This window comes from Andrographis paniculata, unplaced genomic scaffold (genome assembly GCF_009805555.1).
Source record: "Andrographis paniculata isolate CXL003 unplaced genomic scaffold, ASM980555v1 Contig60END, whole genome shotgun sequence".
Classification (NCBI taxonomy): Eukaryota; Viridiplantae; Streptophyta; class Magnoliopsida; order Lamiales; family Acanthaceae; genus Andrographis; species Andrographis paniculata.
This window is the reverse complement of record NW_026137596.1, coordinates 325,085-340,308: the sequence shown is the minus strand read 5'-3', so window position 1 is coordinate 340,308 and position 15,224 is coordinate 325,085. Positions and strand designations below refer to the sequence as shown.

At 25.7% G+C, this 15,224-nt stretch overlaps 2 protein-coding genes across 3 annotated transcripts; both read left to right on the top strand.

Moving 5' to 3' along the window:
* Positions 1–1,276: 1,276 nt before the first annotated feature.
* Positions 1,277–2,852, top strand: LOC127259872 (trihelix transcription factor DF1-like). Of its 2 annotated transcripts, none has more exons than XM_051287483.1 (3): positions 1,277–1,529; positions 1,821–1,885; positions 2,144–2,852. In XM_051287483.1, the coding sequence occupies exons 1-3, from the start codon at positions 1,365–1,367 to the stop codon at positions 2,613–2,615; spliced, it is 702 nt and encodes a 233-aa protein (XP_051143440.1). In that variant the 5' UTR covers positions 1,277–1,364; the 3' UTR covers positions 2,616–2,852. The 2 variants fall into 2 exon arrangements, with proteins under 2 accessions (XP_051143440.1, XP_051143439.1); XM_051287482.1 differs by having other exon boundaries at positions 2,099–2,852.
* Positions 2,853–14,801: 11,949 nt separating this feature from the next.
* LOC127259443 (uncharacterized) lies at positions 14,802–15,224 on the top strand. The gene has a single exon (XM_051286796.1). It carries the CDS (start codon positions 14,802–14,804, stop codon positions 15,222–15,224), a length of 423 nt encoding a protein of 140 aa, XP_051142753.1.

Here is a 15,224-nt window from a genome sequence, read left to right as displayed (position 1 = left end):
TCAATTAATGTGTTTGTTTATAATTTTAATTTTAAATATATATATAATTTATGTAAGATATAGAAAATTGTATTGATAATATAAAAAATAATAATATGTTAATAAAATATTTATTTTTTGAGAAAATAAAGTATATATTATATATATTATACTCTATGAGTTCTGTGTAAAGGTATAATTTTTTTTTTTATTTTTTATTTTTGTCCGTCTCAAATAATATATATATTTGTTTTTAGTTATTGTGAATATTACTATTTCTTATAAATACTCTAACTTTTTTTTTTTCCATTTTTATCTTTATACCTTCACATTTAGGGTTCCAACGATATTAAAAAATAATAATAAAAGACAAAAATATTTTTATATTATTTTTTATTATCCACTATAATTAAATTGATGATATTGTTGTAATAATATATAAAATGTAAGAAAAATTTCTTATTTCAATGGAACTACAAATATTGAAAAAACTAATAATTTTGATTTGTAACAGAAAGAATATACTCCCTCCGGTCCTTTTCATTTTGGTCCATCTATAACAAAATATCTATTTTTATTTTTATTTAGTAATGGTACTGTCTACCTAACATTACAAATATTCTTCCTTCTAATTTACAATATATTACACAAATGTCATTACCTTTGTATCATACAATATTAAATGATTAATTTAGTCATTTTACTTTTATTTTTACTTTATCTCAATATAATACTAATATTTTTAAAACTCCGTGCAAAATGCAAATGAATATATAAATATGAGACTAAAGGAATATCGCTCCAGTTATAAAATTATTTTTTAGAATATTTAACACTATTTATTTATATTACTATATTTTGAATAAATATTATTAAAAAATCATATGACAAAATTGTAAGTCAAATTTTTATACTTTTAAAATTTCATCAATTCTCTCGTATTTTCATAAATTTTATATCTCATTTCTCGATTGTCTTTATTATTGAAGGATTAGATGCATAATTTATAAAAATACACTAAAATTTAACACAATTTTAAAAATATAGAAATTTACGGCAACTTCGTATAACAATTTATAAATTTTGTATAATTTCATCAAAAAAATATTTATCTCACAAAATATCATAGTATTACAAAACTTGATTAAAGTTCTCTCTCTCTATAGATACAGATATGATGTGCACATGTAGCTACGCCTACAGTAATACTATTAAGTCATAAAAATTAATAAAATATTATATATTATTTATACAATATATCATCCACTACTGCATATATGATCCCGACCCACCCACCTCACCCCAAACCCGTCTCCTCCCTAACCTTTTCTTCCCTCAGAAACCTTCTCTTCTCTTCTCTTCTGTGAGCAGAGAGAGAGAGAGGCATGAGGATTCGCAGAAGCGCCAACCGTTCCCTTCTCCATACGACGTCGTCTGCACCGCCCATCATCTGCCAACTCAACCAGAATCCATGGGATGTCGCAGACTTCTCTCCTCCGTCCTCTCCTCCTCCTCCTCCTCCGCCGCCGCCGCCGCCGTCTCCACCTCAGGTACCTTAGCTTACCAATTCTATTTCCGCCGGAGACACAGATCTGCTCCTATTCGTCTCCTTTTCTTCTCAAACGCTTCCTCATTTCCACCTATTTCTTTTTCTATTTCTTCATCTAGGTTTTTATTTCGTTTTTCAACTCCACCGCTAGGGTTCGATAGGATCCGTTGATTCATCTGTTTCTGCGTTGCGTTTAGTCTCAGGATCTTGAATTTGTTCCCAGATTCGTTCATTTTCGAATAATTTCTGCTGCGATGCTCGCATTTATCAGTTATCGATAATTTTTATGCAGTTCGATGTGAGCAGCTTCTCCGCCGGAAATGGAAGCTCACCGGCCGGCAATCTCCTTTCCCAGAGGTAATCTTCACTGTTCCTTCAAATTAAACGCTTTCCGATCACGTCTCTTCAAAGCAACCCCCAAAATAATTTTAGGGTTTATCGATTTCTCTCCACCCCCTATCGTTTCCAAAATCCATTTCAGCAACGATTCATTTGATTAACAAATTCAGCAATAGCATGCGGTGATTACCACGATCAGAGCATTTCAATTACATTCGTATGATAACATAGGGAAATCAACCTTGGTTGCATTCTACAAAACTCCATTGGAGACAGGGAGATCAAGCAGGAGCTGAAAAGGCCGCTGCAGCACAGCAAGAGAGCACCTGGTAAGATTGTAATGTGCAACAAAACTGATGGTAAGAAATGGAAATGCCGCCGGGAAGCCGTTGAATCCCATACCTTGTGCGAGCATCATCTATCCTTGTCAAAAAACAGCAGCAGCAGCCGCGCCGCCGGAAAGAGCCTGCCGGAGAAGAACAAGAAGGCGGCGGCGCCGGAGAGCAGCAACACATCCAAAGCACCACCAGCTCCTCCCTCCGACTATTACTACTACTCAGGTTTCGGGCCGAGATGGGGCAAGAATAGGGCCGAAATCGCGCAGCCGGAGCAGCAGCAGCAGCAGCCTCCCAACGAGGAAGATGATCAGATGGAAGTAGACAGCAGTTCTGATGATGAGGAGAATGAGAAGAGGAGAAAGAGAGGTCGGAAGCCCGTCAAAGCAAGGTCGCTTAAGTCTCTTATGTAGACGACGACGACGACGACGACGTCGACCATATCTGTATATCGTTGCCTGTTTTCGTAAGTTTTTTTAATTATGAATAAATGTTATGTGAGGGAGAGGGACATAAATAATATACATACATGACTGCTGTGTGTATACATATGTTATGTGTTTGTGTGTATTTGCTTGTTTTGTTTAATTACTATGGATTCCGCCATGTTCGAAAGCCTAGTCTTCTTCCCGAGCTGATAAAAGGGTAAATTCGTCATTTCAACACATCGTGCAATTGCTTTATATAGAAATAGAAACAGAAGTGATAAGTTCTTGTACTGTCGGGAAAACATAGTATTTAAATTAACGTTAAGAGTATCAAATGGCGGGCAACCTTCTCCGCTTCTACAGTGCCCTTGTCTCAAATCTACTTCATTAATTACTTGAGAGAGTCGCGATTATTAAAATCGCTACTCGCACTGGATCAAACCGAAAGTTAAAAGATCCTGTTCGAGCTTGGTACAGTTATGTGCAATTCTAAGTAGAGAATGTTGGTATTTTTTTTGTGTCCAACTGTACATTTCAGATAATGTGTCTAAATTCTTACTCCTAATAATCAAGAACCAACTAGCATTGGTTATTTGAGCTCTATCTCATATGCAAATTAAATACTAGCTAGGCAACAGGGTGAATTATAATTCATATATATAAATGAACATTTTCGTACAATATTGTGTATGTATTAATTGTGTCGAGGTTAGATCGAATTCCTTTTGTGGCCGGGGAGAAATGCGCGAGGATATTAAGGCTTTTCGATTCTTCTAGATCTATACGAAATCACTAAGTAAGGTGTAGTGTGGTGCGAGTGAATGAGTGAAGCCAAGCCGAGAAAATGCGGAGTTCAATTCTAGGCCGGATATTTTGTGGAGAAGGATCGAGAGAATGGAAAAGGACAAGAGACTTACGCCAGATCGAAAAATGTCAGAATGTATTTTTATAATCGAAAACGAACAAAAGACTGACGAGAAATTTCATCATATAACGCAAGTATTAAATAAAATTAATTTTAATATATTTTGCCGATAAAAATAAACAGAGACCTAAAAAAAAGATAGTAGAATCTCCATCTCATTATTGCCCTCGTCCCGCACAAAAATAATTAAATATTACTATTCGAGTTTTGGGCTACAATAGCACAGAATAAAAGAATCAATAAAATGAAATATCCTGTATTGAAAAAAAATTAAATCTAAGGTAAAAGAAAAAATCGTTTATCAATTTATTTTATGTAAAGATTGATATTTTTTTACATGAAACGATAAGATTACATAATGAAATAAAATGTTAAAAATTTAGAAAGAATATAATCTTATTGTTTAAATATTTTAATCGTATAATGTTATTACGATTCGTAATTTTTGTAATAATATTATATAAAAAGAAAATTTATATATATGATATTTTAAGTAATATTTCGTATAAATTTTATTCCGTTTTTACAATAATGCAATTAAAAAACATACTCATAATATTTAGAATATATTCCCTCGTACTAGAAAAAAGATATTTTCATTTAATTTTTATACGTTAAATTAAAAAATAATAATATTTAATATGCAAAAGTAATTGTATTAGATGAAAAAGATAAAATTGTCCTTATCTAATATATAAGTATTTTCTAGAAAAAGAATATTGAATGATAATTGTAAATATGTTGAATTAGGGAGAGATATTATTTATAAGAAATGGATAAACGATATAATTGATTTATTTATTATTTTTTAAAATTTATTTAAGGGACGACTGAATTAAACAAATAGATACTTTTTTTGAATAATGAAGTATATATATTTAATTCGATATATGTATCGTTTTAAGAATTTTAATTATTACACGTGGTGAAATATACAATAATACATATATATTAACTAAAATGTAAGTGGTGCTTTTGCAATTTACCTTATAAATAGTTATTTGCATGCATGTATAATTTATCTTTGATAAAATAATTATATACTCTATATAAGTTTTATATATCACTGCTTCAATTATATTTATAAATAGATGTATAGGGGTATATAGGTCTTTTTCATTACGCATATATACATAGATACATGTCATTATAAGATATATGGATATTGATTTATTAAAACGTTTTGGCGTATCTATAGGTGTATTTATTTAAAAATTTACAGGAAAAATATTCATAGGAAGTGGTGCATGTTGATTCTTTAATTTTTAGTTATATTTATAAATTTGAAATTCAGCCTCACTATATATTATATATATATATATAAATAAATGTGTGTGGTGGCTGGTGGGGTAGTCTGTAACTGAACAGACAAAGATCCAAAGGAAGAAAGATAATTAAAATAATTATTAAATATATAATACATTATTTTATATATTTTCTTAATGTTTATATATATTTATGATGCAATAACGGTACGATTGTGGGCGCAATATTATAGATTTCGCAAAAACTGATTTGATACGACAACTTGACACGATTTGATACAAAATAATTGAGTTTTGGTTAAAAATTTCATTCCGATTATGTATATGGGTCGACACGAATCCGACAGGATAATAAACGGGTCGGATTAGGATCGAAACTTTCAACTCGAACCCGATACGACAATTCGATTATAATATATTAAATATTGATTAATATATTTATTATATATGTAAAATAATCATAATTTATTAATTTTCTCATAAATTAATTTAAACTAAATTCAATTTTAAATAATGCAACCTAATTTAAGCTAAAACCAATAAAAACTAACATAACACGACAACACAATAAAAAATTATTTAATTTGAATCAAGAAATTCGACTTAATTATGTATACGAGTCAACCCGAACCCGACATGATAATAAACGGGCCAACACGAACCCAACACGATAATAAACGGATCAACACGAACCCGACACGATAATAAACGAATTGAATAATTTAACTCATTTAAAATATTTAACCCGACACGAATCGATCCATTGCCAACTCCGTAACAGTGGAATAGTCGCGTTACATTTTTCATATTTTCAATAATAATAATAATAATAAAATAACTAAAATGGCAACATGTCACTATATATATAAATACTGCTTTATGATGCACTGATTATGTGTTATTTTGTGAGTTTGTTTTGTTTGTTTTAAGGTGATTGTTTGGAGGATTTTACCCTAAATATACTATTTATTCAAATTTTTTCCCTAAAAAATATCAAATCAAATATTTATTTTTTATTTTTTATAATATACTAAAAATAAATTGTATATTCAAAACATCAAATCAACACCCATTTATATCACATAATACAATTATTCAAATTCAAAATTTTTACTATTTAAATCTCAACTCAAAATCCAAACCCCCAAACAAACACACCCTTAAAGAACTTTTGAGGTAGAATAATGGTTTGATTTGATATCTTGCTTAAAAAATAAAGGTTGAATGTAGTATTGTTTTAAAAAATAAAAATGAAAATATTGAATATATAATAGTGGAATTTTTTGTTTAATATTTTATTTTGAGATTTTTTTATTTTTTTTTATTTTTGTAACGTACGAAGAAGCATGCATATAGTATAATAATAATATATTTTTTAAAATTATTGACTATTCTTAAAAAATAAAATATCAATATTATATATATTGGAAAATATATTTTTTAAAAAAATTAATTGAATGAACAACCACATTATTTTGTCTAAAAATATCTACAACTACTAATCAAACAATTAGAAAAATAAACCATCAATGCCATTTAAATTTTATACTTTTTATTTCTAGGCAATACAAAATTATACCCAGTTACATGATTCCTATAAAGTTTTATAAGAAATTCCACCTAATTTCTTGAACAAAATAGAAAAATAAATTCTTGAAATTATCTATTTTATTTCTTTCATTAAATAAGGTAATGTTATCATTTTCACAATATTTATTTATTTCAATTTAAAAACTTTATATATATATATATGTTCAATGCAAATTTTATAGTAACATACGAATTTTTTACATAATTAATAAAATACTCCCTACGTCCTAAAACTATAGTCTGGATTGTGTTTGACACAAGATTTAAGGAATATTGATATTATATTAGTAGAAAAACTTTTTTGCCCTTGGGAATGTATTAGTGTAAAAAGTAGTGACAATTGTGTAATAATAATGAAAAAGTATGGATAATTTTATAGTGATATGATTATTTATGGAAATGAGACTATTGTTTTGGGATGGACAAAAATGGTAACCAAGACTATTGTATTGAGACGGAGTGGGTATATAATATTGAGCATTTTTTTATAAAACACACATGTATATTATACAATTTGCCTTATAAAATTCTATACAAATAACCCTAAATTTGATTACTTCTTCAAGCCTATGCCAATCTTAACTTGATTTGAACAACCTTTTTTGGATAATTTGTGAAATTTATGGAATTAGTTTTTTGAATAATTTGTGAAATTTATGGAATTAGATTTAATTGATGTAAATGTTTATGCATGATATGTCTCTATAATTTTATATCAAATAAGATAAATGTGTTGCTTTATATGAAGAACACAAAGAATGTTCTAGAACTTGGCACTAAACATGAAGAAATTTGTATTAACTTAAGAGGTACATTATCACATGAATTCAAAGGTATTTTGAAAATGATTATTTGTCAAAATTGATCAATTTTAATGAAAATAGGAGGATGCTATTATATTAGAAATAGTCCACAAATTATAAATTATGATAAAAAAATTTAATATGTTCTAAAAGAACACTATATATTACACCAATCAATTATATAAGGAATACAAAGAAATTACTATAAATATATATATACACATAATCAATATATCAATTTTATTATTAATACATTTGATTTTTAATTTAGTAAATGCCATCTTCATACAAATACTAAAATATTATCTAAAATTACCTACAATATATATATATATTTATATAAAAATGGAGTATAATATATCCATTTAGAAAAAATAGAAAGTTAATCCAAAATATTACTCCCTCAAATTCACTTAATTTGTCAACTCTTTCTATTTTTGTCTGTCCCACATAATTTATCATTTTTTTAAAAAAAATTTAATTATACACTTTAATTACATCTTAAAATTCATAATTTATAATTTTTGTATTTTAAGTGAACCATTTAGATATATTAATTTTAATTTATAATTATTTTAACTAAATTATAATTACTTTTACTAATACATTTTTTAATTACTTACTAATTAGTCAATACCTAAAACTTCGTAGCTAAGCAAAAATGGACAATTTAAATAGGACGAAGGGAGTATATTTTATATTACTGACATAGATTTTTATTTTTATTTTTTTAAAGATCAAAATACAAAACAAACAATCTCATATCATCGTTATCTTATTTTACCTTCTATATCTAGGGTGTGTTTGTTTGGGGGTTTGGATTTTGAGTTGGGATTTGAATAGTAAAAATTTTGAATTTGAATAGTTGTATGATGTGATATAAATAGGTGATGATGTGATCTTTTGAATGTAAAATTGATTTTTAGTATAATATAAAAAATAAAAAATAGATGTTTGATTTGATATTTTTAGGAAAAAAATTTTAGATGAATAGGGGGATTTTATCCAAATCCATCAAACGAACACACCCTAATGTATTTTAAAAACATTTGTCTAACACATATTTGCATGCTATTGATTACATATAAAATAATTGTAATATTTGTAATATTGTCTCCACCCGCTTTTGAATATACTTTTTTTATTATTATTATTATTATTACTATTATTATTATTATTATTATTATTATTATAGAATATTATAAATATTTTATTATAATAATAGATAGTGATATTTTTTTAAATAAAAATTATTTTGCCTTTGACGTATAAATTAATAATAAAATGAAATTATTATAAATTAATATTCCTTTCGTTTTAATTCAAAATATTATTTTTATTTTTTTTCACTTAAAGTATTTATTTAAATTTTAATAAAAGTAATCATAAATTAATACTATTTATCTTTAACTTTTACATCAAAAGTAAAAATATCAAAATTTTTTATACATTTTTAATAACCAATAAAATGCTTTTTTTTTTTTTTAATTTACTACAAAACCTCAAATGACTTATTTAAAATTGAACGGGAGAGTATGACTTTAAATGTATTGTAATATCTAAAGTCGTTCACTTTTGAGTGGGCAGACAAACTGATCGGGTGATGTGAGATGAACTTAATCATGGGTTCACTTTGGACATTTTAATTTTTCACATGTGATTCGCTATGTATAATTTGTTGATTCATGTGTGACGTGTCTTATTTCAACTGTAAATTTTAAAAAATATAAAAAATAAAAACAAATAGATACATACAAATGGACGTGTCAACATGTATAAAATAATTGGTGTGTTTATTTATTTATTTATTTGATGTTACGAATGTATTGTTGGCCATATTTTTATTAGATTTTATTATTATTTTCTTTTTTAAAAAAATACACAAAAAAAATTAAATCAAATATTTATTATTTATTTATTATATTAAATTAAATTAATTTTATATTTAAAATATCATGATATAATATACTATATTAAATAATTTTTTGAATTTAAATGTTTTAGCATTGAAAATTTAAACTTAAAAATAATATTCTATAAACAAACAAAATTATATTTTTTAGAAAAAAAAATTATAAAATAACATATTATTATTCCCTCGCTTCGTGTAAAATATAATTAATTTTATTATTTTCTTATTTCTAATTCAAATGTGTTTTTTTTTAAATAAAAATAACGAAAAATAAATAAATTCATATAAATTACACGGAATGGAAACTATTTAAATATAAAATTCAAATTTTATAAATATTTTATTTTGAAATATTAAATATATTATGGACCCACTGAAACAGAACAGCAATGCAATTAAAAAGTCAGTTACGGGCCCCACACGGATGAGCTTTTCCTGACACATTCTTCAGTACTATTTCATTTTAGTAAGTGTGGGATTGTTCGCCTGAATATTTATTGCGACGGTTATGATATTTTATTATTGATATTTTTACCACTTAATTTTATATATAAAATATTTGTATATGCAATTGTATATTATAATAAAAATAAAAATTAAAATATTTTTTATTAATATATAATTATTTTTATAAAATAAAAATAAAATACTTTAAAATAAAATAATCAAAAAATAATAATAAAAATATTTTGAATTAAGATAAATAAAGTAACATATAAAAAGATATATAATTAATATTTTTTTTAACAATACAAGTAAATAAAAAAATATATTTATTAATTTATAATTAATACTCCATTCGTCACATAACAAAGTATCTATTTTTTTATTTTAATTCGTTCCATAACAAAGTATTCATTTTCTTTTTTTTTTTTAGTAACTGTACTATCTATATAACATTACAAATACTCTTACAACTTACAATATATTACACAAATGTCATTATTTTTATATCACTTATACTAATAAGGTTATTTTAGTCATTTTTACTTTATTCCTATTATATCTCAATATAATACTAATATTTTTAAAATTACGTGCAAAAAGCAAATGAATATTTAGTTTCGGGACGAAGAAGGTATAAATTAATTTTATAAAAAGAAGTGAAATTTTAAAAGTGATAAAAATACTTATTTTATGAAAAGAGTTAAAAATAAAGAGGTTTAAGTGGATCTTACATGACTATATTGTTATATACAGTATTATAAAGTAATTAAATTGATTTATATCTGTTAAGTATAGTTTAATTTCATAAATTTTACCAAAATAAAAAGACGTTAATTGTTATGAAATAGACAAAATATAAAAATTTAAGGAAAAAACTGGACTTTATAAGTCTCCACTAATAATGAGACATTTTTGAAAAAAAATTAAAAACAAATATGTAAGAGCTCGGTCTAAAACGAACAATATATTAATAATATTTAATATATTATTTTTTTAAAAAAAATATATTTCCTTTGTCCTTTATTATAGGGGTATTTGATATTTTGTAGTAAATTAAGAATTAATAGTATATTATAAGTTAGTATAATTTGTAAGAGATTATGATGTTTTTGTCTTTGATTTTATATGTTAAATAATTATATGTGTAATGTTATATTTGTATTCAGATAAAAGTTAAAAGTATTTTACTATTAGTGTATGATTATTTTTAAAAAAAAAATAGAAAAAAATATTTTGAAACTAAACAAACAAAAATAATAAAAAATAATACTTTGAATTGAGTCGAAAATTTTTTTTTTTTATTTTTTATTTAAAATATCACTCTTACTTTTTATCAATGACATCAAGACTTAACACACACGCATCCATGATATAAATATAATGTTATATATACAAAATTCGGTTTATTCATTTTGTGTAAATTTTTTTAAATTTATATTGATATATATATATATATATTTGAATTTTTGAATAAAATGATTATCGAATATAATATTTTTTTTCGTAAAAAATAATATATATTGAATGAGCTGTGAAATTGGAATTTGGAGAAAAAAAAAAAAAAACATATGCAGCCACCATTTTCGTTATTGTTTCAAAAACATTATTTTACAATTAATTTTCTTGTAAAATTCAAAAATTTATGTTCATTACATACTATTTATTCTTTACATACATATATATATATATATCTAGACAAAAATATTTGCTCAATCATATTCTAAATATATTAGTTTATTTTATCTGTAATATGTTGTAAATTTTAATAAATAAATAATTATATTTTAAAAATACTTGTCGAATTTTATTCATTATTTATTTATATTAACTCTATTTAGAGTATAACAATTTTGCATATACCAGCGGTTTGTGTGAACATATTTTGCTATTTGTAATTAATGAGACAGCAATGAATATTTAATGCATACTACTTTTTAATTTTGAATAAACTATTTTTTTAGTTCCGTAATTCACATTTTATCATTTTAGTCCCGTAAGTGGAACTTGTATCAAACTAGTCTCGTAAGTGGAAAAATTTCGTTGTTTTAGTCCTCCGGGGCCGGAGACGCCTGTGTGACTTGCCGGAAGCCACGTGTCCGTGGATTTTATTATTTTATTATTTTTTAAATTTTTTTAATTGGATCAAATAAAAAAAATTAAAAAAAAAAAAAGCAAATAAAATTAAAAATAAATTAAAAATAATTTATTTAAAAAATAAAAAATAATAATAAAATCCACGTGTACCTGGCGGACACGTAGCATTCGGCGAGCCACGCCGGCGTCTCCAACGTCGGAGGACTAAAACAGTGAAAAATTTTCACTTATGAGACTAGTTTGTGACAAGCTCCACTTACGAGACTAAAATAATAAGGAGGTCCAGTTACGGACTTAAAAAAAACAGTTTACCTCTTAATTTTTAATATATTTAACTCTGTCCATGTATCTTTGTTTAAGTATAATAATTTTAAAAATGTATATAATGTTTTTTTCTTTTCACTCAAAAGTATTTTGTTAAATTTTTATAGTAAATTAAAAAATTATAGTAATATTTTATTGATTAATATAAATATGCAAAATAGTTTTGATATTTTTACTCATTTACGTATAAATTAATTATATGTAATTATATATTTGTAATTTATATAAAAAAATTTAAAATATTTTAGCATTAGTATGTTATTACTATTATTGTAATAAAACAATAATACTTTTGAGTATACCTGAGTGTTTATCCAAACCCATAACAAAATATCAATTTTTTTTTTAGTAATTGTAGTATTTATCTGACATTACAAATATCATTTCAATTTAATATATATTAACAAATGTCATTACAATGCAATACTAACAAGGTTAATTTAGTATTTTTACATTTATTTCTATTACATTCCAATATAATACTAATATTTCTAAAACTTTGTGCAAAAAATAAATTGATATATAGATGTTAGACAGATGGAGTATATATTATCATTATTTTCATTCGAATATATCATAACAAATAATTATTTCCATTTAAATATTTACTATTTTGAACAGTAAACTCAACTTTTAAACCTACAACCAAACGCACCCACGGTTTCGTCTATATAAAGACCTTTCTCGACCTCATTGGCATTGCCGCTGCGACCCATTGTTTGTAAAGTAAAATGGATCCGTCGAACGGGAAAGAAATCACTCCACTGTCGGCACCTCGTACGCCATCTCCGTCTCCGTCTTCATCTCCGTCTCCGCCTCCACCTCCGCCTCCGTGTTCATATAAGGTTGTTTTAATGACTTTATCTAAATTTGCTATTTTAGAAATCCTTAGATCTATTGCGACAACTTTCATTTCTATTCAATTTTCACGATTTCTAAGTTTTTTTTAGCTATGTTGTTGGTTCCAATACTTAAATTTTGTTTTGATAAGAGTTTCGAAAGGATTGAAGATTTATAAAGTTTATTTTTTAACTTAATCTAGTAGATTTTGGTACCCGATTCTATTTAAATAAGAAATTTGAAAGCTTTGAAGAGTTCGAGTTGTGTGTGTGTTTTTTTTTTTTTCAATCTAATTAGTTTTAACACTCAACTCTATTTAACAAGTGTAGCTCAAGCGATTGTGAGCTCTCTTTTGACATACTTGAGGTTAAGGGTTTGATTTCCACGGAATGTGTGAGTGGGTGTGTGTGGATAAAAGGAAAAAAAAAAAAAAAACTCAGACTCTGTTTAAATAAGAATTTTGAAGTTTTGAATTTTTTTTTTTTTTTAAAAAAAATCAGATTAGAATTTACATGCGCCCAAATGATTACTTAGTGTACACTTGAGGAATAGCGACAAAAGATTCTAAAATTACTAAAAAAGGTTATTTGATTAATTTATAAAATGTTAGAGAGTTTCATAAAATTCTTATTTATTTAAAATTTGTTTGTTTAGTGTTTTAGTTTGAATTTTTTTTTTTTTTTTTTTATGTGTGTGTAAAATATGAGGAATTATATGGGTAATATACTGAAAAATTATGTAAGAAGAAATATTAGTCTAGCTAAGATTTTATTGGTTCCAATACTCTTTAGATAAGAGTTTTTTCTTTTTTAAAAAAAATTCAATCCAACTAGGGTATTGTTGGTTACAATACAAACTCATAAGAGTTTTTGGAAGTTTTGGAAAAGTTATAACAATAGTAAAAAAATTAGAATAAAAAACATATGTTTGATCTGATATAAATTAGTGATAAATTTAACATTTTGTATAGAAAGATATATTTTTATATGATGTAATATTTTTTTTAAAAAAATTATTATTTATATATAGTTGCAAAGCTTTCTAAAATGTGTATATAGACGACTAAGTCAACTTTTTAAAAAAGCATATGTAAAGAGAGTTTATGATTTGATGGAAATGTTAGTTATATTGGTTAATTATGATATTGAGTAGAGTAATCAGCACTATGCTCTAATTGGCACATCATAATGATAAGTACACAATACATTGTTATGGTTGAAACAATATATATTGTGTATATCATTAAGATAATATATATATATATATTGCATTGTGTTATCATGTCATATGTGGATCAATGTTGATATGTATTGTATGAATTATTATCATATGTTGTTAGTTCATTACATCGTTGTATAGTATATTAAACTAATATGTGTATATATTAATGTGTTATATGTTGTGTGGATTGTTATCACATGTGTCTAGTTTATACACTATATTTATCTTATATTAATATATATTATATATTATTTGTCCATTTATTATGTATTCTTCTTCTATATATGTTTAATGTGATGATAGTATGGTGCATCCTAATACAACCCCCTCCCCCCTAAATTTGAATTAATTTTTTTTTATTTGATAATTAATTGTGTTTATATTGTATTTTGAATTATTATTATTTTGCAGAACAAGGAAGGAGCAATCCATCCAATAAAAAAGAGAATTTTATTGGATTTAAATAGAACTCCTGAAGAGTAAGTTTTAATTTCGATAATTATGTCAATTTATATAGAATCATCAATTTATCTCTTACTTTGCCATAAACATATATGCATTCTTCTGTAAATTACAGTTAGGGTTTTAAATTTTCCTTACATGAATTCTTGAAAATCTATATTAGACCCGTTGTATCCCTCAATGTTAACAACATAAAGTAATAATAGATATACTTCATAGTCTACATAAATATGTATCATAATCATTGATTGATTTTGACCTTTAATTTATGGATATATCTACAGAGTCATGACTGGGAAGATTACAGAAGCCGACCAAGAGAAAGGGGAGGAAATGGAAGACAATAAAAAGGGAAAGGAAGTATTGTCTACCGAGAGCCATATGAATAGTAAGAATGGAAGGAGAAAAGGGATGCGAGAAATAGCATTGTTACTCAAGGATCAGGAGAGCCTGAAGCTTGATGATACCCACAATACTTGTGCTAGCGGGTCTAAGAGTCGTCGGGTTGTTCCATCCTCGTCCTCATCTGCCGCGGGGGGCAAAGAAAAAATTAAGGATGGGAAAAAACAATCAAGTGAAGTTGTTGGAGAGAGGAAATTTATAGAAGAGATCGTAAGCGAGGAAGAAGATGAATACGATGAGGATGACAAGCGGGACGAAGATTATGATCCGGGGAGGAGGACGAGGAGGGGGAACAAAAGGGCCCGTTAG